At 46.2% G+C, this 25,736-nt stretch overlaps 2 protein-coding genes across 2 annotated transcripts; one reads left to right on the top strand and one right to left on the bottom strand.

Moving 5' to 3' along the window:
* Nucleotides 1–2,900: 2,900 nt before the first annotated feature.
* LOC128567741 (UPF0235 protein C15orf40 homolog) lies at nucleotides 2,901–3,366 on the bottom strand. The gene has a single exon (XM_053565212.1). The coding sequence runs from the start codon at nucleotides 3,363–3,365 to the stop codon at nucleotides 2,901–2,903; it is 465 nt and encodes a 154-aa protein (XP_053421187.1). The 5' UTR covers nucleotide 3,366.
* Nucleotides 3,367–17,965: 14,599 nt separating this feature from the next.
* Nucleotides 17,966–20,840, top strand: LOC128567496 (L-xylulose reductase-like). Its single transcript, XM_053564647.1, is given in 5 exon segments — nucleotides 17,966–17,979; nucleotides 20,109–20,238; nucleotides 20,240–20,371; nucleotides 20,458–20,575; nucleotides 20,685–20,840. Coding segments are annotated over 5 exon segments (498 nt in total). The 3' UTR covers nucleotides 20,789–20,840.
* The last annotated feature ends 4,896 nt before the right edge of the window (nucleotides 20,841–25,736 follow it).

Below are 25,736 nucleotides of genomic sequence, written 5' to 3'. Positions count from 1 at the left end.
AAACTCTGTGACCTGTGTATAGTAAGACTTGGGCTCTGGTGCCACTGCTAGGCCTTGAGAAGGAAGAGAAGCTGTGGCTTTCAGAGCCTGGGCACACAGAGAGCTATGTGGAGGGGTTTCTGATAGGTACTGATTTTCAGTCCAGTGATGCCAACAGGTAAGAGGTCCAGACCTTCTCTGGCTGTGGCTCTCCATTGGCCACACCTACCCAAAGTCAGAAGGCAATGTGGGTCAGCCTCCCAGGACACAGAGCAGGTTGCAGAAGAATGGAAGGAAGATCTAGAGAGGTAAAGGAAAGATACTCAGCACAAAATCCAAATTGTGTGAAAAGATATAGTAGAACTACTCCAGCTGGAGATATTTCTTTGCCTCCCAAAAGCTTTCATTTTTGCTTTTAATAATGTCAGAAATAGCTTTCCCGACTAATCCCATCAGAATACAGTTAATTTTCTTGTAAAAATTGCAATAATATTATTTTGTCTGCACCTGATTAATTTATCATTTATTTTATGTTAATTATCATTGTTCCTACATTTGACAATGTGCGTGTCTTATCTGTGTTATTTCTGAATCATAGATACGGGCAGGTCTATGGCCTACAGGTTGATGGCTAGGCCCCAGTACTGGGAAACGCAATGTGAGTTACTGTGGTCCCCAAACTATATTACTAGCCATCAGACTAATCACTATATGGCACACAAAAATATGCAACAACAACAATAAACGCCACTCAGGCCTCTACTCCTGTAGCTCAGTGGCCAGGGAGCCAGCCACATATACCATGGGCTGACGGGTTTGAACCCAGCACAGGCCTGCCAAACAACAATGGCAACTACAACAACAACAAAGAAAAAGCCGGTTGTTGTGGCAGGTGCCTGTAGTCCCAGCTACTCTGGAGGCTGAAGCACGAGAATCGCCTAAGCCCAAAAGTTGGAGGTTGCTGTGAGCTGTGATGCCATAGCACTCTACCAAGGGCAGCATACCAAGAATCTGTCTCTACAAAAAAAAATAATAATAAAAGCTTCCGGAAATTAAAGAATGATCCCGGTCTCTTTCACCTTCTCTCCATCATGAGAGGGATCCACTTTAATTCTCTTTGAAAGTGCTTTGGGGCAGGGCCTGTAACTCAAGGAGTAGGGCTCCAGCCCTATATACCAGAGATGTTGGGTTCAAACCTGGAGCCAGCCAAAAAAACTACAAAAAAAGGCAGCACTGTGGCTCAGTGAGTAGGGCGCCAGCCCTATATACCGAGGGTGGCGGGTTCAAACCCAGCCCCGGCCAAACTGCAACAAAAAAATAGCTGGGCGTTGTGGCAGGCACCTGTAGTCCCAGCTACTCAGGAGGCTGAGGCAAGAGAATCGCCTAAGCCCAGGAGTTGAAGGTTGCTGTGAGCTGTGACGTCACATCACTCTACCAAGGGTGACAAAGTGAGACTCCGTCTCTTTTTTTTTTTTTGAAATATTTATTGATTCTGCCACAAAATAAATTTTTCTTTGATATGGACTGTCACTACGTCACCCTGGGTAGAGTGCCGTGGAGTCACAGCTCAGAGCAACCTCCAACTCTTGGGCTTAAGCAATTCTCTTGACTCAGTCTCCCACGTAGCTGGGACTACAGGCGCCTGCCACAATGCCTGTCTATTTCTTTTGTTCTTGTTGCAGTTGTCAGCCTCAGTGTCTGTGGCTGGCACCGGAACCACTGTGCTACAGACGCCAAGCCTGCCACAAAAATCTTACAAATTTCCAGTAGTTTCTTTAGACCCTGGAAATAATTCTTTGCTGCTTAGTAAATGATTGATATTACGTCACACCAACATGCATTTCTGAAGAGTATTCACGGCTTTTTTTTTAATTATTAAATTATAGCTGTGTACATTAATGCGATCATGGGTCACCATACACTGGTTTTATAGACCGTTTGACACATTTTCTTTTTTTTTTTTGTACCAAATATGTAAAAATTTATTATTAGCCTTTGTAACTTTAATATAAATGTGAGTTCTGACAGGCTTTTACAAATAGTGAAAGTAGCTTCTAGGTCCTCTTTCTTCTTTTAAGGATCTTTGGACATTCATAAGAACTACCAGATTTGATGATTACAAGTTATTGAGAAAGAAGAAAATTCAGTGACATCTCAAAAATTATAATTCATATTAAATTACAAGTCTTGATTATTATTTATTTTCACAAAATGCTTCAATGTAGTCTTTGAAAGATATAAAAGACATTTTTTGAATTTAGCAAAGTACCTTAATACATAAAGTAAGACTACAAAGCAGTGTGACAGGTTTTTCTCTGACATTTGTAAACTGGATTAGAAGGCAATCCCCAGAACTCCAGAACTGCTGTGGAGATATTATCATTTTTATTTATAGTCAGGGTAAACTATATTTGACAAGGTTGCCATCTTGCATGGTATGAATAAACCTCAAGTTTTGGATATCAGAAGCCCCATCACAGAATGAAAGGTGTTAAATCATGTCATCTTAAATAGCCTTTCCAGCTTTGTTATTCTGTAATGCCTTGAAATCAAAGTAATATGTTCTAGGCTAGGCTGTTTGTAGACAGGGATTTTAGGACCTATATTCATTCAAAACAACTTTTTAAATCTTATTTAAAAATATATGTGTTGGTGGCGCCTGTGGCTCAAGGAGTAGGGTGCCCGTCCCATATGCCGGAGGTGGTGGGTTCAAACCCAGCCCTGGCCAAAAACCAAAAAAAAAAAATATATATATATATATGTGTGTGTGTGTGTGTGTACATATACACACACACATACTCCCATGTTTTTCTGTGCACTTAAATATGTTTTCCTATTTAACAGTCTCTTCATCATTTGCAATAAAAAACGCTTCCCGATGATCCTTTTTCCAATGATCCATTTTTTTTCATTTCTTGCTTTTAGTTTTTTTCAGCTTCCCTTTTTAACTTCTCCAAGATCTCTTCTAGAGTTGTGGAGGCTAAAAGTTTCACCACCTTTTCACGAGACTTACCACCCTTATGCAAAACCACATAACTCTTCCTGAGTTCTAAGACCTTGGAAAGATACCGGCAGAGCTCAGCATTAGCCTCCCCCTCTGATGGAGATGCTGCAATGGCTACATTTAGGGCTTCTGCTGTCAAATCTGTTACAGCGTTCTGTTTGGAGCCAGGTTTGGCATGGATGGCTATGGTGACACAACCTTTTGGATCAACTGCCACAGGAGCTAAGGGAGGCAGTGGTCTCTCTGGTTCATTGCTCTGGCTTTTACCCTTGCTCGTCGCACCAGCCTTCTTAGGCATATCGGCGCCAGAACAGAGCCGAGCGAAGGCCGGAGCGCCTGGCCCTGCCCCAAGCTGCCTCCACCCGCAGCCCAGCGGCAGCATCCCCGCCCGGGAGGCGGCGGGGGTGCGTGTGTGGGGGAGTTTGACACATTTTCATCACACTGGTTAACGTAGCCTTCCTGGCATTTTCTTACTTATTGTATTAAGACATTTATATTCTACATTTACTAAATTTCACATGTACCCTTGTAAGATGCACCGCAGGTGTAATCCCACCAGTCACCCTCCCTCCGCCCATCCTCTCCATCTCTTCCCTCTCTCTTCCCCTTCCCCCTATTCTTAGTTTGTAACTGAGTTATAGCTTGAGACTGTCTCTTAAAAAAAAAAAAAAACTGCACAGAAAAAGAAAAAGTGCTCTAAACTTTCTTTTTTTTCTTCCTAAATAAAATCATTCTTTTTTTTTGAGACAGGGTCTCACGATGTCGCTCTCGGTAGAGTGCTGTGACATCACAGCTCACAGCAACCTCCAACTCTTGGGCTTAAGCGATTCTCTTGCCTCAGCCTCCCAAGTAGCTGAGACTATAGGTGCCTGTCACAACACCGGCCATTTTTTTTTTTTTTTGCAGTTTTGGCCAAGGCTGGGTTTGAACCCACCACCTCCGGCATATGGGGCCAGCACCCTACTCCTTTGAACCACAGGCACTGCCCCCAGCCATTTTTTTTGTTGCAGTTGTCATTGTTGTTTAGCTGGCCCAAGGTCAGGTTTGAACCCTCCACCCTTGGTGTATTTGGCTCATGCCATAATCACCGTGCTATGGGCACCGACCCCACCTGACTATTTTTTTTTTTGTAGTTGTCTTTGTTCTTTGTCGGGCCTAGGCCAGGTACAAATCCGCTAGTCCCTGTGTATGTGGCTGGTGCCCTAGCCGCTGAGCTATAGGCACTGAGCCTAAAGTCACTTTGTTACCCTGAAACTTGGGTGAGTTACTTTGCTCTCTATTCATGCTGCCTGTGCAGCTCCAGTTTTATTTTTAGTTCCATTCACTTTTGCTTTCAATTACCTCTGTGCCTCTATTGAACTTTCTAGCTCAGTCAAGCAATCGAACCAGGTCAACTGGGTTCAGGGAACAGGGACTCCCCACCCCCCAACATCTTTTCTAGTACTGAAACCCAAGAAAATAACCCTCAACACTCTTCCGGGCGCAGAAGCCCAAAGAAAAAGGCCCCTAGGACACCCTTGAATTGTCCACATTCCACATGGAATCCCAGTTCCCAGTGCCAACTCACCAACGAAGATTTTTCCAAAAACCTTAGGAGCAATAAATGTGAATGTTGGACCCCAAATGATTATAAGCACACCACAGGGACTGATCAGTTCAGAAAGTCCATATACCCCAGCACCAGTGATGGTTACTCAGACACACAGAGCAGAAGCTTCTGGCTGAGTCCCTGGTGATAGAAAACAGGCTAGAGAACCTACAGACTCTGATTTTTCAGAAAGTAAATGAAGGGAGTGACTCCTGTGGCTCAGTCGGTGAGGCGCTGGCCCCATATACAGAGGGTGGCGGGTTCAAACCCAGCCCTGGCCAAACTGCAACCAAAAAATAGCCGGGCGTTGTGGCGGGCACCTGTAGTCCCAGCTACTTGGGAGGCTGAGGCAGGAGAATCGCTTAAGCCCAGGAGTTGGAAGTTGCTGTGAGCTGTGTGAGGCCACGGCACTCTACCGAGGGCCATAGGGTGAGACTCTGTCTCTACAAAAAAAAAAGAAAGAAAGAAAGTAAATGAAGGAAAAATGGAGATCAAAATGGAAAAGGCTTGAGACATTTTTCAATGAAAGCGTCTAAGAAAGGTCAGCAAAAAAGGTACACCACCAGATAATAAGTAGCTGATGGGCTGGTGTCAGAGCTTACCCATTCAAATAATCATTTAGCTTATTATAATCAGGAGACTCTTAGGCAAAGTGTTTATGATGCTTTAAATGTGTTGATGGCAATGAACATAATTTCAACGGAAAAAAAAAGAAATTAAGTGGATTGGCCTACCTACCAACTCTGCTCAGGAATGTCAATACCTGGAGATAGAGCAGCGCAGGCGAATGGAAATGGATAAAGCAGGCTCCGTTCTGGTAGTACAAGGGTTACAGCACCAGCCACATACACGGAGGTTCGCAGGTTCAATCCTGGCCCAGGCCAGCTAAACAACAATCACAACTCCAACAAAAAATAGCCAGACGTTGTGGTGGACACCTGTAGTCCCAGCTACTCGGGAAGCTGAAGCAAGAGAATCGCTTAAGCCCAAGAGTTGGAGGTTGCTGTGAGCTGTGATGCCATGGCACTCTACCAAGTGGGACATAGTGAAACTCTGTCTCAATAAATAAATAAATAAATAAGTAGGGTGGCACCTGTGGCTCAGTGAGTAGGGTGCTGGCAAGTTCAAACCCGACCTCGGCCAAACTGCAACAACAAAAAAAATAGCTGGGCTTTGTGGTGGGCACCTGTGGTCCCAGCTACTTGGGAGGTTGAGGCAAGAGAATCGCTTAAGCCCAAGAGCTGGAGGTTGCTGTGAGCTGTGATGCCACAGCACTCTACCCAGGGTGATAAAGCGAGACTCTGTCTCTAAAATAAATAAATAAATAGGAAATGGATTGAGCAGAAGCGGGCCCAGCTTTAAGAACTTCTGCTATAGCAAATCATTTTCAAAAACCTGGTACAGTTGGCTTGGCACCTGTTCTCAAGCAGCTAAGGTGCCAGCCACATACACCAGAGTTGGCGGGTTCAAATCCAGCCTGGGCCTGCCAAACAACAATGACAGCTGCAAACAAAGAATGGCCAGGTGTTATGGCGGGTGCCTGTAGTCCCAGCTACTTTGGGAGGCTGAGGCAAGAGAATTGCTTAAGGGCGGTGCCTGTGGCTCAAAGGGGTAGGGTGCCAGTCCCATATGCTGGAGGTGGAAGGTTCAAGCCCAGCCCTGGCCGAAAACCACAAAAAAAAAAAAAAAAGAGAGAATCATTTAAGCCCAGGAGTTGGAGGTTGCTGTGAGCTGTGATACCACAGCACTCTACCCAGGGCGACAGTTTGAGGCTCCGTCTCAAAAAAAAAAAAGAAAAAACGTGGTACAGGGCAGCCTCATAGCTCAGCGAGTAGAGCACCAGCCACATACACCCAAGCTGGCCAGTTCAAACCCAGCCCAGGCCAGCTAAACAACAATGACAACTGCAATAACAAAAAAAAGGCGGATGTTGTGGCAGATGCCTGTAGTTCCAGTTACTTGGGAAGCTTTGGCAAGAGAATCGCTTGAGCCCAAGAGTTAGAGGTTGCTGTGAGCTGTGACGCTCCAGCACTCTACCAAGGTGACAAAGTGAGACTCTGTCTCAAAAAAAAAAAAAAAAAGGAAAGGAAAAAGAAATGTCTGCAGTGGGAAGAGTTGTGCAGTGACAGATGTGGAGGCAATCCTGTGGCCTAAGGAGCAGACTGAACTGCTGAATTAGCTGAAAGTCTAGTTGAAGTGCTTTTTACATAAGCTGCCTTAGGCAGCTTCTAGAAAGGAGTGACTGGTAATTTTTAAGTACTTAAGTGACACTTAGAATAATTTATAGTAAAACTGAAATTATCATTGTTAGCCAATGCATTGGTACATAGAATTTACTAGGGCTACTTCTGGAAGTCAAAATAGAATAGTATTTCCATATGCATTAAATATTTTGCCAGTACTGACTACTGCCAGCATTCTAAATCTAGAGTTTCACAGAGAAGGGAACCAAATCTGTAATTTTAATCAAAGCTGTGCATTTCGCACAGCTTTTTCATTTAAAACAAAACAAATTTCTATGACCAAATTGTTTGCCTACATGTGCCTGCAGTAACTGTCTGATTTCACCTAGTGTGCAATTTGTAAAAATGAACCAATGTCATTACTGTTGTCTTTAAAGAAAAATCTATTTCAAGAATATGAACAGCAATGTTTAAGAAAAGAATGATCTGGGCGGTGCCTGTAGCTCAAAGCTGTAGGGCACCAGCCCCATATGCTGGAGGTGGCAGGTTCAAACCCAGCCCCAGCCAGAAACTGCAAAAAAAAAAAAAAAAGAATGATCCCTGGCTCAGCACCTGTAGCTCATCGGCTAGGGCACAGCTACATACACTAGAGCTGGCTGTTCGAGCCCAGCCTGGGTCTGCCAAACAACAGGGACAACTACAGGCTTGGCGCCTGTTAGTCAGTGGCTAAGGCACCAGCCACATACACTAGAGCTGACGGGTTCAAATCCAGCCTGGGCCTATCAAACAACAACAACTACACCACCACTACCCCACCAAAAGTAGCCTGTTGTGGTGGGCGCCTGTAGTCCCAGCTACTTGGTAGGCTGAGGCAAGAGAATCACTTAAGCCTAGGAGTTGGAGGTTGCTATGAGCTGTGATGCCACGTTACTCTACCCAGGGCAACTGCTTGAGGCTCTGTCTCAAAAAAAAAAAAAAACAATGACAACTCCAACCAAAAAGTAGCTAGGCATTGTGGCAGGTACCTATAGTCCCAGCTACTTGGGAGGCTGAGGCAAGAGAATCACTAAAGCCCAAGAGTTTAAGGAGCTGTGATGCCACAACACTCTACTGAGGGTGACAATAAGACTCTGTCTCAAAAAAGAAAGAAAGAAAGAATGATGCCATACAAGAGATAGAGGATCAAAATCACTTTAGACTTTTCAATAGCAACATTGGAAGCAGAAAATACTTGAGCAATCCCTTCCAAAATTGTGAAGGAACATGATTTTAAATCTAGAATTTTTATAGCCAACCAAACTATCATCAGCTGAAAGAGTAAAATATACATACTTTAAGAGGTAAAAAAAAAGTAAAAAAAAAAAGTTAAAAAACTTACTTCCCCACATTCTTTCAGAGTTGAGGAGTAAGCAAGGGATTCTAACACAGGAGAAAGTTAAAGCAAAACTCCGAGATGTTGGTGGAAAGAGATAACAGAATGACAGTTATGTTAAGAGTATAATATCCCATTTTGTGGTTTTGTTTTTGTTTTGCAGTTTTTGGCCAGGGCTGGATTTGAACCCGCTACCTCTGGTATATGGGGCTGGCGCCCTACTCCTTTGAGCCACAGATGCCTCCTAATATCCCAGTTTTGAGAAGTGAAATCATTTCTGAGAGAGACTTCTTCAAGATGAATCTGATAGGCTGGGTGCAGTGGCTCATGCCCGTAATTCTAGCACTCTGGGAGGCCAAGACAGGTGGATTGCTTGAGCTCAAGAGTCCAAGACTAGCCTGAGAAAAAGCGAGCGCTCATCTCTACTAAAAATTGAAAAATTGGCTCAGTGCCTGTGGGTCAAGCAGCTAAAGTGCCAGCCACATACACCTGAGCTGGAGGGTTCAAATCCAGCCTGGGCCCACCACACAACAATAATGGCTGCAACCAAAAAAATAGCAAGGTGTTGTGGCAGGCACCTATAATCCCAGCTACTTGGGAGGCAGAGGCAGAAGAATCACTTAAGCCCAAGAGCTGGAGGTTGCTGTGAGTGGTGATGCCATAGCACTCTACCCAGGGTGACAGCTTGAGGCTTTGTCTCCAAAAAAAATTGAAAAATTAAGGCAAGAAGATTTTATGAGTCTAAGAGTTTGAGATTTCTGTGAGCTATGATACCACAGCACTCCATCCAGGGCAACAGCTGGATACTCTCCAAAAAAAAAGAAAGAAAGAAAGAAAGAAAAGAAAAAGGGGGGCCTAGCGTGGCGGCTCACTTCTGCAATCCAGCACTTGGGAGGCTGAGGCAGTGGATTGCCTGAGCTTAGAAGTTCGAGAGCAACCTGACCTGGTGTGAGACCTTGTCTCTAAAAATGGAAGGCGGGTGCCTGTAGTCCCAGCTACTTGGGAGGCTGAGGCAAGAGAATCGGCTAAGCCCAAGCGCTGGAGGTTGCTGTGAGCTGTGACGCCATGGCACTACCGAGGGCGATAGGTGAAACTCTGTCTCTAAAAAAAAAACAATCCTCATTTATCTTTTGGCTCAGCTCTGAATATACAAATGGTATAAATATAGTATATAAAATATTAATTCAACCTAAATTCCAGTATGAGTAAATTTGAGAAGGAGCAATAGCAAGTGTCATATGCAATGGGGACAGTAACAGGAAGAGAGCTAAGTCCTCATGTACCAGTAGGAAATCAGTAGACAATATGGAAAATAGCAAAATAACAAGCTAAAAAGTAACGTCATTGAATTGATTAGGCAGTGGTGTGGGCCAGATAAGTTTTTCTAAAATTTCTGAAGAACTAATTGATTCTTTAATTAGGTAGAATTTTTGACAAATATTAAAACTACAAGAGAGAAATATAACTTTTTTTCCAGAAAAAAGAAAGAGTAACCTATTTGCTCTATGGAGAATCCAGGATGGAGATGCATTTGTGCAGGGCTGAGAATGTACTGTCCGGTAGTACCAAGAAGAATGTTCAGAAGAACAATAGACAAGACCTGGTTCTCAACTTTAGCTTCCTATTCCAGGTCCACACTATCATGATATTTTTTCACTCAAGCTGACTTCCTTTACCACCTTTTTTAGGGAACCCCAAATTCTTTTTTGTCGCCCTTGGTAGAGTATGTGGCGTTACAGCTCACAGCAACATCCAGCTCCTGGGCTTAGGCGATTCTCCTGCCTCAGCCTCCGGAGTAGCTGGTACTACAGGCACCCATCACAATACCCAGCTATTTTTTTGTTGCAGTTTGGCCGGGGCTGGGTCAGTATATGGGGTTGGCATCCTATTCACTGAGCCACAGGCACCACCCATGGGAACCCCAAATTCTTATGCCCTTTACATCTTAATTAAGTTGCTAACAATGCAAAGATATGATGTTGTGGGCGGCGCCTGTGGCTCAAGGAGTAGGGCGCCAGTCCCATATGCCGGAGGTGCCGGGTTCAAACCCAGCCCCGGCCAAAAAAAAAAACCATTAAAAAAAAAAAAAAAAAGACGTGATGTTGCAATTAAGGGTATGAACTCTGGAATTAGGATTCTTTATTTGCTATATGGTCTTTAACAAGCTAGTTAACATCTCTTGAATTTTTTTCTTTTTTGTAAAGCATAGAATAATACTGTTTATCTCAAGAGATTAATATTATTGGCTCAGCACCTGTGGCTCAAGCGGCTAACGTGCCAACTACATATACCTGAGCTGGTGGGTTTGAATCCAGCCTGAGCCCACCAAACAACAATAATGGCTGCAACCAAAAAATAGCCAGGGGTTGTGGTGGGCACCTGTAGTCCCAGCTACTTGGGAGGCGGAAGCAGGAGAATAGCTTGAGCCCAGGAGTTGGAGGTTGCTGTGAGTTGTGACTCCACGGCACCCTACCCAGGGTGAGAGCTTGAGGCTCTGTCTCAAAAAAAAATAGAGATTAATATTATTAAGTGAAGCAACATATGTAATGACCCTGAGTACACAATGTCTGTCAAGTAAAAAGGGCTCAATTATTATTATTACATTTTAGGAACATATGACTGTATTTAAATTTAACTACGAGACTCCTTTACTTGAAATCAATATGGGTACTTTTTGCTATTTTATTTTTTTGTTGTTTATTTATTTATTTTTGTTGTTTGCGTCATCAACCGAAACAGCAGAAGGTATGATTTATTGTATACTGGTTACACTCAGCCACAAGCAAGAACAGAACGAGTCCAGGATGTCAGGTCCAGGGCACGGGACCAATAGGACTGTTTTGGTGTGAACAAGGTGGATATCTTAGGGGTGGTCTTGGTGATTGGATGGCAATGAGGTCTTAGATCCACTGAGAGCAAGTTCCAGACAGTAGCATGCAGTCCAGCAGCTCGTATTAGCCTCCTTAGCCTCTGGCATTCCATGTCCTTCTCTTGTGGTCTTCACAAGTACACAACCAGCCAGTTTACTTGGACCTCTGCCTCATCTTTCTCCTTTTGCGCTTCAGCCTGCGCATTCGCTTCTTCCTCTGAAGGAAAGTACTACCAAATCCAAAAAGGGGGGGGGGACCAGATATGTAGCAGCACCCCTCGCCCCCTACCATAAGAATGTGACCTTTTGTAACTGTCCTAGGAAATAGCCCCGAGCTGAAGCAGATAACCAGTAACTGGTTCTGAAAGAAAAAAGCTAAGCAAATGTTTAACTGCTGATCTTGTCTTAAGACAGATGAGTAATGAACCAGAGTTCTTCTTATCTGGAAAAGCCCCTATGTCTGCTGCCCCTCCCTAAAGCCCCTGCTATGTCTGCTACCCCTCCCTAAAGCCCCTGCTATGTTTGCTACTCCTCCCTACTTTATGGTTTTTGCCTTTATAAGCTTGTAAAACCTGCTGTTCGGGGCTTGACTCCTCGGCTCCTAAAAGAGTTGCGAGTCAAGCCCCAGCATGCTGGAATAAAATCCTCTTGCTGTTTGCATCAAGCGCTGTCTCTTGCGGTTGATTGGGGTCGTCAGAGCTCAGGGCAGAGTGGGGGGTCCTGCCCCAAGTCTTTCACCTCTACTTGACTCTTATGGTGCGGAGGTTTCTAGAAAGATGGCGCTAAGGCCCAGAGCACTTTTTGCTATTTTAAACTGCTAATCCTGATTCATTGCTGGATCAGTAGATCATTACTAACATTTTTTTTTTTTTTTTTTTTTGAGACAGAGTCTCATTTTGTAGCCCTCGGTAGAGTACTGTGGCATCACAGCTCACAGCAAACTCCAGCTCTTGGGCTTAGGTGATTCTCTTGCCTCAGCCTCCCAAGTAGCTGGTACTACAGATGCCCACCACAACGCCGGGCTATTTTTTGTTGCAGTCTGGCCAGAGCCTGGTTTGAACCCTCCATCCTCAGTACATGCAGCCAGTGCCCTACTCACTGAGCCACAGGCACCACCCATTTTTTTTTTTTGAGATAGAATTTCACTTTATCCCCCTAGGTAGAGTGCCATGGCGTTGATACTGGAATTTCTCTCTTCATTAGGTCCGTGGTCTCAGGTTTTTGCAGAATGAACCCCCAGACCACAGATCAGTAGTAAGATAGGATTTTTTTTTTAGAGACAGAGTCTCACTTTGTCACCCTCAATAGAGTGCCCTGGCATCACACAGCTCACAGTTACCTCCAACTGCTGGGCTTAGGCAATTCTCTTGCCTCAGCCTCTGGAGTAGCTGGGACTACAGGCGCCCACCACAACGCCCAGCTATTTTTTTTGTTGCAGTTTGCCCGGGCCGAGTTTGAACCCGCCACCCTCGATATATGGGGCCAGCGCCCTACTCACTGAGCCACAGGAGCTGCCCAAGATAGGATTTTTTTTTTTTTGTAGAGACAGAGTCTCACTGTACCTCCCTTGGTAGAGTGCCGTGGCCTCACACAGCTCACAGCAACCTCTAACTCTTGGGCTTATGTGATTCTCTTGCCTCAGCCTCCCGAGTAACTGGGACTACAGGCGCCCGCCACAACGCCCGGCTATTTTTTTGTTGCAGTTTGGCTGGGGCTGAGTTTGAACCCGCCACCCTCGGCATATGGGGCCGGCGCCCTACTCACTGAGCCACGGGCGCCGCCCCAAGATAGGATTTTTATTAGAAGTTAGAAAGGAATACAGAAGAAGTAAAAAGGATCAGAGCTTCTGGAAGGGAGAAGGAACTGAACTAACTGGAGAGTCTCTAGGAGGGCTCTTCATCTAGGGATATTAGGTCTTGATAATTACACTTGGCCAGGACTTGGGAAATGGAAAAACATCTTTTTATAGTTAATGAGTGCATTAACAAATGAATGAGCGTCATTCCTCCTCCACTAGGGCAAGGTTATCAGGTCCTTTACAGTCTTGTCTCTGAGAAGGGATTAGGGTATATGCTCCTACTCAAGGAACCATCCAAAAAACCATCTCAGCCTGCTTTGTTCATGATTTTATCAAAGCCCAGAGGGTGTGTCCCAAAAAAAGGCAGTCTGGTTGTGCCTGGAAATGGGGGTCTGACCTCTGAGTTCACTTGGGCCTAGAAAATGGGGGGCTCCCTGTCCCACCCTGAGTGGTGGAATCCTGTATCAGCGTCACAGCTCACAGCAACCTCCAACTGCTGGGCTTAGGCAATTCTCTTGCCTCAGCCTCCTGAGTAGCTGGGACTACCAGAGCCCACCACAACACCCGGCCATTTTTTGTTGCAGTTTGGCCAGAGCCGGGTTCGAACTCGCCACCCTCAGTGTATGGAGCTGGTGCCCTATCCATGAGTCACAGGCATCGCCCCATTACTAACATTTTAAAAGCTGAAATGAGCCATGTGACGCCACGGCACTCTACCCGAGGGCGGTACAGTGAGACTCTGTCTCTACAAAAAAAAAAAACTGAAATGAAATAGTAATTAATAGAGCACAGTATTCTGTATTAAGAAGGATTAATGTTTGGGAAGCTTTGGCCTAAGTGCTATTTGAAGTTAATGGTGGTTCTCTCCTTTTATTTTATTTTTTATCCTTTTAGAGATGGAGTTTGCTCTTGCTTAGGCTGGTCTCGAACGGGTGAACTCAGAGAATCTACCTGACTTCGCCTCCCAGAGTGCTTGGATGGCACGCATGAGCCACCATGCCTGGCGGTTCTCTCCTTTTAAATAAAAACATATTGGAGGCTTGGTGCCTGTGGCTCAAGCAGCTAAGGCGCCAACCACATACATGTGAGCTGGCGAGTTTGAATCTAGCCTGGGCCCGCCAAACAACAATGACAGCTGCAACCAAAAAATAGCCGGGCGTTGTGGTGGGTGCCTGTAGTCCCAGCTACTTGGGAGGTGGAGGCAGGAGAATCACTTGAGCCCAGGAGTTGGAGGTTGCTGTGTGCTGTGATGCCACAGCACTCTACCCAGGGCGACAGCTTGAGGCTCTGTCTCAAAAAATATATATATATTGGGGCGGCTCCCGTAGTTCAGTGGTTCTGGCGCTGGCCACATACACTGAGGCTGGCGGGTTCTAAACAATCCTGGGCCAGCTGAAACAACAATAACAACAAAAATAGCAGGGCGTTGTGGCGGGCTCCTGTAGTCCCAGCTACTTGGGAGGTTGAGGCAGGAGAATTGCTTAAGCCCAAGAGTTTGAGGTAGTTGTGAACTGTGACGCTGTGGCAGTCTACCCAGGGCAACAGCTTTACATTCTGTCTCAGAAAAAACAAACAAAACAAAACACATTCATAAAAGCATGGCTAGCTGGGCTCACATCTACACATGCATTCTGGAAAGCAAAAGGATATCTTGAGACCAGGAGTTCAAGATTAGCCTGGGCAACATGGAGAGTCTCCAGGTGTACCAAATAAATTTTTTAAAAATTAGCGTAATCTGGTGGTGTGCATCTATAGTACTAGTTACTCCAGCGACTGAAGCAAGAGGATTACCTGAGCCCAGTAGTTTGAGGTTACAATGAGCTATAATCTCATTATTCCACTCTAGCCTAGACCAACAAACAAGACCTTGCCCCAAAGAAAGAAAAGGAAAACAAAACTTAAAAATAAACAAATGGCTCGGCACTCTTAGTGGCGCCAGCCACATACAGGGAGGGTGGCATGTTCGAACCCTGCCCTGGCCTGCTGAACAACAATGACAACTGCAACCAAAAAATACCCGAGTGTTGTGGCAGGTGCCTGTAGTCGCAGCTACTTGGGAGGCTGAGGCAAGAGACTTGCTTAAGCCCAAGAGTTGGAGGTTGCTGTAAGCCTGACAACATGGCACTCTACTGAGGGTGACAAAGTGAGACTCAATCAAAAAAAAAATTTTTTTTTTAATATTTATTTAATTATTGAGACAGAGTCTTACTCTGTTGCCCTGTCTAAAGTGCACCAGCATATTATAGCTCACTACAACTATAGCTCATTTCCTGAGCTCAAGAAATTCTCCTACCTCAGCCTCTTTCATAGCTGGGACGACAGGTACATACCATCACATCTGACTAATTTTTGTACTTTTTTCTAGAGATTGAGTCTTGCTACTATGTTACCTAGGCTGGTCTCAATTCTCCTGCTTCAGCCCCCTAAAGTGCTAGGATTGAACTAGAGAGCCACCACACCAGGCTTGAATTCAAATCTTTATCTATACTCTCTTTGTTTTCATTCAAAAAGACTTGTGTCTTCTCTATGTTTATAATAGCCTCTTAAGTGGTCTCTGCCTTCTCTATTGTGATTTTTTTATCTTTCTTTCCCCCTACTGATAAGAATCCTGTTTTAAAACCCAATCATGTTGGGCGGCACCTGTGGCTCAGTCGGTAGGGTGCCGGCCCCATATACCGAGGGTGGCGGGTTCAAACCCAGCCCCGGCCAAACTGCAACAAAAAAATGGCCAGGTGTTCTGGCGGGCGCCTGTAGTCCCCGCTGCTTGGGAGGCTGAGGCAAGAGAATCGCTTAAGCCCAGGAGTTGGAGGTTGCTGTGAGCTGTGTGATGCCATGGCACTCTACCTAGGGCCTTAAAGTGAAACTCGGTCTCTACAAAAAAAAACAGACCAAAAAAAAAAAAACCCAATCATGTTCAAATGATCTCTCTACTTCTAAACAACCCAAGTGCCCATTAATAAATGAGTGGATTAATAAAATGTGGCATATGTATACCATAAAGGACTAGTCAGCCATAAAAAATAATGAACTAGGCTGGGTGTAATGGCTGATGCCTGTAATCCTAGCACTCTGGGAGGCCAGGGCAGGCGGATTGCCTGAGGTCAGGAATTCCAGACCAGCCTAAGCCAGAGGGAGACCCCTTTTCTTTTTTTTTTTTTTGTAGAGACAGAGTCTCACTTTATGGCCTTCTGTAGAGTGCTGTGGCCTCACACAGCTCGCAGCAACCTCCAACTCCTGGGCTTAAGCGATTCTCTTGCCTCAGCCTCCCGAGCAGCTGGGACTACAGGCGCCTGCCACAACGCCCGGCTATTTTTTGGTTGCAGTTTGGCCGGGGCCGGGTTTGAACCTGCCACCCTCGGCATATGGGGCTGGTGCCTTACCGACTGAGCCACAGGCGCCGCCCCAGGAGACCCCTTTTCTAAAATAGCTAGGTGTTGTGGCAGATCTACTGAGAGTGACAAAGTGAAACTCTGTCTCAAAACAAAGAAAGAAAGAAAACGGTGAACTAATACCTCTTGAAATAAAGACGAGAAAAAAGCCTTGGCCCCAGTGCCTCAAGTGACTAAGGCGCCAGCCTCATACATCTGAGCTGGCGGGTTCGAATCCAGCCTGGGCCTGCCAAACAACAATGATGGCTGCAACCAAAAAGTAGCCTGGTGTTGTGGTGGATGCCTGTAGTCCCAGCTACTTTGGAGGCAGAGGCATGAGAATCGCTTGAGCCCAGGAGTTGGAGGTTGCTGTGAGCTGTAATGCCATTGTACTCTACCCAGGTGACAGCTTGAGGCTCTGTCTTGAAAAAAAAAATTCTGCCTACTACAAGGTAAAGAGAGTAGGGTTTGGTGGTGGTAACTGAGAATGTGTGAGAAGCACAGCTTAAAGCAGCCATCCTCTCTCTATAGACGATTCATTTTATTATTTTTTTATTTATTTGTTTTTATTTATTTTGAGACAGAATCTTACTATGTGGCCCTCGGCAGAGTGCCGTAGAGTCACAGCTCACAGCAACCTCAAACTCTTGGGCTTAAGTGATTCTCTTGCCTCAGCCTCCTGAGTAGCTGGGACTACAGGTGCCCACCACAACACCTGGCTATTTTTTGTTGCAGTTGTCATTGTTGTTTAGCAGACCTGGGCTGGGTTCGAACCCACTGGCCTCGGTGTATGTGGCTGGTGCCGTAACCACTGTGCTACAGGCGCCAAGCTGTGCTTTGTCTTCTTTTGAAAACTTCTGTTCATGTCTTTTGCTGTCATTTTTTGTGGAGTTGTTAAGATTTTTATCTTGCAAGTTGTTTGCGGATTCAGCCCTTTGTCAAATAGGTAATACGTGGACGTTTTCTCCATTTCTGTGGGCCATCTGTTCAGTCTGGTGATTGTTGCCTTGGCTGTGTGAAGAATTTTAGGTTCTATTGGTTCCTATTTGTTCATTTTCATTATTGCTGTGATAGTCTTTGGGGTTTTCGTTGTGGATTGTTTGCTTAGTCTGAAGTCTGTGGCAGTTTTTCCAGCATTTTCTTCTAGAATTCTAGAGTGCCATGGATAGGGCAGCCTTTTAGAAACAGGCTTAAGTTCAGCCCCTAAGAAATAATTGATGAGAGACCCTTCCTAGCACCTCGAGGTAAGTACTATGTTGCCCCTCCTCCCACAGATATGGAAGAGTAAAATTGACCGGGGAATATGATTCAGAGAGAATGGCCTGGGGCGGGGGGCGGGGGGAAGGTAAAAAATGGTTTCTTCAAAATCCCCTTACCTTTTTTTTTGAGACAGAGCCTCAAGCTGTCCCCCTGGGTAGAGTGCTATGGCATTACAGCTCACAGCAACCTCCAACTCCTGGGCTCAAGCAATTCTCCTGCCTCTGCCTCTCAAGTAGCTGGAACTACAGGCACCCGCCACAACGCCTAGCTATTTTTTGGTTGCAGCCATCATTGTTGTTTGGCAGACCCGGGCTGGATTCGAACCCGCCAGCTCAGGTGTATATCACTTGAGCCACAGGCACTGAGCCCCCCTTACCTTTTTTTCAGAATTAAAACCCACAACCCTGCATCAGGCCTGCGGTTAGGCAGGGGAGGGGAATGGCATTTGTTCTTTGTGCCACAGGAGACAGCTCAAGGGAATCTCCTGGGCTAAGGTCACCAGATCATCTTAGATGAACATAAAATTAATCCAGGTGGTTGGGCGATGCCTGTGGCTCAGTGAGTGGGGCGATGGCCCCATATAACGAGGGTGGCAGGTTCAAACCAGGCCCCATATACCAACAGTAGTGGGTTTGAACCCTACCCCAGCCAAACTGCAACAAAAAAAAATAGCCAAGCATTGTGGCGGGCACCTGTAGTCCCAGCTACTTGGGAGACTGAGGCAAGAGAATCGCCTAAACTCAAGAGCTGGAGGTTGCTATGAGCTGTGATGCCACGGCACTCTACCGAGGGTGACAAAGTAAAACTCTAAAAAAGAAAAGAGGGCGGCACCTGTGGCTCAGTCAGTAAGGCGCCGGCCCCATATGCCGAGGGTGGCGGGTTCAAACCCAGCCCCGGCCAAACTGCAACCAAAAAATAGCCGGGCGTTGTGGCGGGCGCCTGTAGTCCCAGCTACTCGGGAGGCTGAGGCAAGAGAATCGCTTAAGCCCAGGAGTTGGAGGTTGCTGTGAGCTGTGTGAGGCCATGGCACTCTACCGAGGGCCATAAAGTGAGACTCTGTCTCTACAAAAAAAAAAATAAAAATAAAAATAAAAATAAAAAAGAAAAGAAAAGAGAAGAAAAAGATTAATCCAGGTGAAGGTCACAAGATTATTTTCCCTGAAGATGAGATTTAATCTGGGTGGAGATTACAAGATTGTGTTAGCTAAAGATGGGATGAATCTGGGCAGAGACCATGAGATTCTCTTAACCTAAATGAGATTATGAGATTAATCAGAACCTTTAAAAGCTCTGCACTTCTTTTTAGACAGGGGCACTAGTGTTTTGGAAAGAGGAGTATGCAAGCCTCCCCATTTCCTGGCAAATTAATAAACTTCTCTTTTCTTCTCTTAAAGAAAAAAAGAAAGAAAAATTCATATTAAAGAATCTTGCATCCTTAATGAGTACATCTGTAGGATACATTCCTATAAATTGAATGCCTTATGGGTATTTTGCTATGGGAAAAACAATTTGATAGTTTAAAATTTACCTATATTTACTAGTAGTATTATCTTTTTTTTTTTTTTGAGACAGTCTATGTCACACTAGATAGAGTGCTGTGGCATCATAGCTCACAGGAACCTCAAACTCTTGGGCTCTAGTGATCCTCTTACCTCAGACTCCCATGTACCTGGGACTTAGGCACCTGTCTATTTTTTAGAGATGTGGTCTCACTTTTGCTTAGGCTGGTCTCAAACTACCTTACTGGGCTTAGTTTTTCTATTTTTAAGAGAGACAGAGCCTTGCTCTTGCTCAGGCTGGTCTCGAACTCATGAGCTCAACGGATCCTCCTGTCTTGGCCTCCCAAAGTGCTAAGATTGGGGTGGTGCCTGTGAGTCAAGGAGTAGGGCGCCAGCCCCATATACCTGAGGCTGTGGGTTCAAACATGGCCCCAGCCAAAAACTGCAACAACAACAACAAAAAACCAATGTGCTAGGATTGCAGGTGTGAACCACTAGAGCTGGCATCATGATTATTTTTACATTTAAATCTTATTTCCATTATTTACAAGCTGGAATGTATTTTGACATAAGTAGTAAAGTAGGGATGTGCATTTGTCAGATTAATTAATGCTAACTGTGTATTTTTTGTTTTTTTTATATTATTATTAAATCATAGCTGTGTACATTAATGCGATCATGGGGCACCACACACTGGTTTTATAGACCATTTGACATATTTTCTTTTTTTTTTTTTGTAGAGACAGAGTTTCACTTTATTGCCCTCAGTAGAGTGCCGTGGCGTCACACAGCTCACAGCAACCGCCAACTCCTGGGCTTAGGCGATTCTCTTGCCTCAGCCTCCTGAGTAGCTGGGACTACAGGCACCCGCCACAACGCCCAGCTATTTTTTTTGTTGCAGTTTGGCCAGGGCTGGGTTTGAACCCGCCACCCTCGGTATATGGGGTCTGCGCCCTGCTCACTGAGCCACAGGCGCCGCCCCATTTGACATATTTTCATCACACTGGTTAACATAGTCTTCCTGGCCTTTTCTTAGTTATGGTCTTTTTTTTTTTTTTTTTTTTTTTTGCAGTTTTTGGCCGGGGCTGGGTTTGAACCCGCCACCTCCGGCATATGGGGCCAGCGCCCTACCCCTTTGAGCCACAGACGCCGCCCTTTAGTTACTGTCTTAAAACATTTACGTTCTAGACCTGGAGCTGGGGCTCGCGGGCTGTCGGGTGCTGGTCACCTGAGTGGGCAAAGGTCCTTTGATGTGAACCTTCAGGCTGTTATCCAGGTGTCCCAGATCATAGCCAGGGGCTTGATGGCCCAAGGAGCCCCCAGGGGCCATTGTGAATGTCTCCAGCCAGGCCTCCCAGCGAGCAGTGACTAACCACAGTGTCTACTATTCCACCAAGGGTGCCCTGGACATGCTGACCAAGGTGATGGCCCTAGAGCTCGGGCCCCACAAGGTAAACCAGGCTAGAGTGCATCCCACCACCCCAGCACACATCCAGGGAGTCCTGTTTGCCTTTGACCTCCACTTGTCCTGGTGCAGATCCGTGGGAATGCAGTGAACCCCACAGTGGTGATGACACCCATGGGCCAGGCCAACTGGAGTGACCCCTAAAAGGCCAAGGCCATGCTGGACCATATCCCACTGGGCAGGTTTGCTGGTGAGTCAAGTGGAAGCCCAGCTGGGAGTCATGCCTGGGGGTCCAGGAATGTGAAGGAAAGGTGGAGGACAGCCTCCTTCAACTGAGCCCCTGACCACACTGCCCACAGAAGTGGAGAACGTGGTGGACGCCATCCTCTTCCTGCCAAGTGACCGAAGCAGCATGACCACAGGCGCCATTGTGCCAGTAGATGGGGGCTTCCTGGCCACCTGAGCCCCTTTTTACACACACCTCAGCCCCATGCAGAGCCCCCTCTTCCCTAATAAACTTGATTATCCTACTCAAAAAAAAAAAAAAAGACATTTATATTCTACATTTACTAAGTTTCACATGTACCCTTGTAAGATGCACCGTAGTTGTAATCCCACCAATCACCCTCCCTGTATTTTTTGTTTTTTTGTTTGTTTGAAACAAAGTCTCAAGCTGTTGTCCTTGCTAGAGTTCTATGGTGTCACAGCTCACAGCAACCTCCACCTCTAGGGCTTAAGTGATCGTCTTGCCTCAGGCTCCCAAGTAGTTGGAACTACAGGTGCCTGCCACAATGCCTAGCTATTTTTCTGTTGCAGTTGTCATTGTTGTTTTGCTGGCCTGGACTGGGTTAGAACCTGCCACCCTCGGTGTACGTGGCTAATGCTGTAACCACTGTGCTACCGGTACTGAGCCTTTTCGGGATTTTCTTCTTGTTGTTTGTTTGTTTTTAAGACAGAGGCTTACTTTGTCACCCTCAGTACAGTGCTGTGGCGTTACAGCTCACAGCAACCTCAAACTCTTGGGCTCAAGTGATTCTCTTGCCTCAGCCTTCCAACTAAGTGCTGTGTTAAATAACCCTAAAATTCTTTTTGCTTAGCATCAATAAATAGTTTTTTTTCTAGCGTAAGTATACTCCAAGCTAGAAAAATGACAGAGCTAGACTTGAAATGGGCAATCTGTATCTATCGACCATGATCTTGACCTTGCTATTTATTTATTTATTTATTTATTTATTTATTTATTTATTTTTGGTTTTTGGCCGGGGCTGGGTTTGAACCCGCCACCTCCGGCATATGGGACCAGCGCCCTACTCCTTGAGCCACAGGCGCCGCCCAACCTTGTTATTTATTTTTTTCTTCCTTTCTCCCTCAATTATTTTTTGAGTGGGTATGTGTTGCAGTTTGTAGTGGAAGAAAAGCAAAGCAACTTCTCTTATACTCTCCATACAACATACTTCTGAAGTGTGGGGTTTATTCTACAGGACAATTTAACTCAATCCTGACAATAACCCTCACTTCAGATGCCAACTTGAAAGTCCCGGGCTATTACCTATGCTTCCCACTGTCTATCAATTTGGGTGTCCACATCTTAAGTTTGTCAACTTGCTAAGCATGTATTACAGAACCCTGGGAAGCACTTTCCTTACTTTATCAGTTTATCATTATGGCTATTACAGAGGATACAGATGAGCAGCCGGATGAAGAGATACAGAGGAGAAGGTATGGGGTGTGCCACCCTCCTAGCACCTCTACGTTTTCACCAATTACAAACCCAGGAGCTCATCAAATTTTCTTTTTTTTTTGAGACAGAGCCTGAAGTTTTCACCCTGGGTAGAGTGCCATGGCATCACAGCTCACAGCATCCTCCAGCTCCTGGGTTCAAGCGATTCTCCTGCCTCTGCCTCCCAAGTAGCTGGACTACAAGCACCGGCCACAATGCTCGGCTATTTTTTGGTTGTAGCCATCATTGCTGTTTGGCAGGCCCAGGCTGGATTGAACCCGCCAACTCAGGTGTATGTGGCTGGCGCCTTAGCCACTTGAGCCACAGGCACCAAGCCTCATCAAATTTTCTTTCTCTTTTCCTTTCCTTTCCTTCCCTTCCTTCCCCCCCTTTCCTCTCCCTCCCCTCCCCTTCTCTTTCTTTCTTTCCTCCTTCTTTCCTTTCTTTTTTTTTTTTTTTTTTTGGTTTTTGGCCAGGGCTGGGTTTGAACCTGCCACCTCTGGCATATGGGACCGGCACCCTACTCCTTGAGCCACAGGCGCCACCCCTTCCTTTCTTTCTTGACAGATTCTCAAGCTGTTGCCCTGGGTTGAGTGCTGTGGCATCACAGCTCACAGCAACCTTAAACTTTTGGGCTTAAGCGATTCTCTTGCCTCAGCCTCCCATGTAGCTGGGACCACAGGTGCCTACCACAGTGCCCGGCTATTTTTTTGTTGCTGTTTGTTGCACTTGTCATTGTTGTTTTGGAGACCCGGACCAGGCTCAAACCCGCCATCTTTGGTGTATGTGGCTGGCACTATACCCACTGAGCTACAGGTGCCCCCCCCATCAAATTTTCTTGTTCAAGACTTTTTTTTGTTTGTTTTTAATGAGACAGAGTCTCACTTTATCACCCTCAGTAGAGTGTCGTGGCATCACACAGCTACAGCAACCTCCAACTCATGGGCTTAGGTGGTTCTCTTGCCTCAGCCTCCCAAGTAGCTGAGACTACAGGTGCCCGCCACCATGCCTGGTTATTTTTTTGTTGCAGTTTGGCAGGGACCAGGTTCGAATCAGCCACCCTTGGTATATGGAGCCAGCACCCTACCCACTGAGACAAAGGCGCTGCCCATTGTTCAAGATTTTTTTTTTTTTTTTTTGAGACAGAGCCTCAAGCTGTTACCCTGGGTAGAATGCTGTGGCATCACAGCTCATAGCAACCTCCAGATCCTGGGCTCAGGCAATTCTCTTGCCTCTGCCTCCCAAGTAGCTGGGACTACAGATGCCTGCCACAATGCCTGGCTATTTTTAGGTTGCAGCCATCTAGTTTGGCGGGCCTGGCTAGATTCAAACCTGCCAGCTCAGGTATATGTGGCTAGTGCCTTAGCCACTTGAGCCACAGGCGCCTAGCCTGTTCAAGACTTTTTATAGAACTTAATCTCCAGCTTTGCTGCTAACCCTTGCCTCATGTAAGTTAATGATTAGGATTGAAAGTTCCAGCCCTGGTGGCGCCTGTGGCTCAATGAGTAGGGCGCCGGCCCCATATACCGAGGGTGGTGGGTGCGAGCCTGGCCCCAGTCAAACTGCAACAAAAAATAGCCAGGCATTGTGGCGGGTGCCTGTGGTCCCAGCTACTTAGGAGGCTGAGGCAAGACAATCGCCTAACCCCAGGTGTTGGAGGTTGCTGTGAGCTATGACCCTACAGTACTCTACCGAGGGTGACAAAGTGAAACTCTGTCTCTAAAAAAAAAAGAAAGAAACAAAGTTCCAACCATTTAATTCTCTTTTCTGGTGACTAGATGGGCTTTCACTATAGTGCCCTGGCTGGTTTTCAAGTCCTCTTGAAATGACCCTGCCACCTTAGTCTCCCAAAGTGCTGGGATTACAGGCATGAGGAACTGTGCCTGTTTTATTTGATTATATATATATTTTTTTTTTTTTTTTTTTGAGACAGAATCTCACTTTATCACCCTCAGTGGAGTACCATGGGACCACAGCTCACAACAACCTCCAACTCCTGGGTTTAGGCAATTCTCTTGCCTCAGCCTCCCGAGTAGCTGGGACTACAGGCACCGAGCTATTTTTTTGTTGTCGTTGCAGTTTGGCTGGGGCTGGGTTTGAACCTCCCACCTTCATTATATGAGGCTGGCGCCCTACTCACTGAGCCACAGGTGCTGCCCCTAATGTATAATTTTTAAAAATTAGAAGTAAACTGTTAGGTACATAGCTAGGATATCTGGCTTTTGTATGGACAAGGGTGCCCTGCCTTGGTGCTGCCGAGAACAATTGCCCCACCTGGGAAAAATGATAATGGACAAGTCATTTTGGTGCTGCTCCACCCTTAATCCCATCCTGAGCCACACCTGGAAGGGATGGAACAGTTTACCAAAGTGGGAATTCCCTGCCCCAGGCATAATAGATTTAGAAAGTGACCTAGAGTGGGGATTGGATTAAAGATGGTGACCGAGTAACAGCTTCCCTGCAACTGGGCACGGTGAGTCTGGGGAAATAAGACTCCAGACATCTCTGTCTGGTGATATCTGCCTATAATCATCCCTTTGAGGATACAGGGAGTCAGCAAGGGACTTCTGGACCCCAAGAGGAGGACAAAAGCAGTGGGAAACTGGCAAGTGGTTGCGTGTGTTCGATTGACCTAATCACGCCGGCAAACGTGAGTACAAGCAGCAGTGAGACTTCAAACTGGAAAGGCCTTACCTGTGAACTGTTTCGGTGTTTTTGGACTTGGCACTCAGTTGAACTGCCTTGGGGAGAGCTGAGGCAGGAGTGCGGAGAACTTTGGGTATTGTCTGGGGCCCCAGACAGAGCCACTGAGCTGGGCTGCAGGGAGCCATTGTGTGAGAGAACTGCCACAGCAAGCTCCGCCCTCAGGGTCCCAGAGCAAGGAGAGGGCGGGACCTAGCAACCCAGCAACTGAGCAGCCTAAAGGTGGGGACTGAGCTGCCTTACAGCCTTAACCCTAAGGGGCAGAGTGAAATGGTTTTGGCACACTGGAGGCTCGGGCTGTTGCCCTATGTAGAGTGCTGTGGTGTCACAGCTCATAGCAACCTCAAATTCCTGGGCTTGGTGCTACCCAGACCTCCATAAGATCTATGCCACGACCCCGCACCAACCGGGCCTCCGCATGCCCTGACCAGGAACTGCGGGAGTCGTGCAACCCTGCATCCTTCCTCCTGTGTCCTCCCAGCCTCCACACTGGCCTGCTTGTCTGGCCAGGGATACTGGTAGCTGCGTGCCCTCTGGAGCCCTGCCTCTACGCAGAACCCTTCTCCTGGTCAGAGACTGCTGGAGCCTTGGGCTCTCTGTGCCAAAGTTACTGGGTGCCAGGAACTCCCAGAACCGTGCGCACCACCTCCCGCCCTGTTGCTGGATCTGGGTGTGTCACATGCTGGAGCTGCTTCCACAACCAGAACTCCCTAGCTAGAGCAGCCCCAGAGGAACTACACAGGGTCACTCCTTACAAAGATCAAGCAACAATAGAGTGATCCTGCTGGGATCTAATCTTGGAGAGACACCTCCCCAACTCTGAGGACAGCCAGAGGCAACGGTAAAAAACAATCATAAGGTGAAATCGACCGAAAAACTCTGGCAATATGAATAATCAGAGTAGATCAACTCCCCCAAGGATCAATGGGGCAGACACAGCACAAGATCCCATGCACAAACAAATAGCTGAGATGTCAGAAATCGAATT

Source organism: Nycticebus coucang, chromosome 16 (assembly GCF_027406575.1).
Source record: "Nycticebus coucang isolate mNycCou1 chromosome 16, mNycCou1.pri, whole genome shotgun sequence".
Taxonomy (NCBI): domain Eukaryota; kingdom Metazoa; phylum Chordata; class Mammalia; order Primates; family Lorisidae; genus Nycticebus; species Nycticebus coucang.
This window is presented reverse-complemented; position numbering and strand designations above follow the sequence as displayed.

Bases quoted from the DNA above. Each gene is read 5' to 3' on its own strand.
- LOC128567741 (XM_053565212.1), bottom strand. From the start codon at position 3,365: ATGCTGCCGCTGGGCTGCGGGTGGAGGCAGCTTGGGGCAGGGCCAGGC.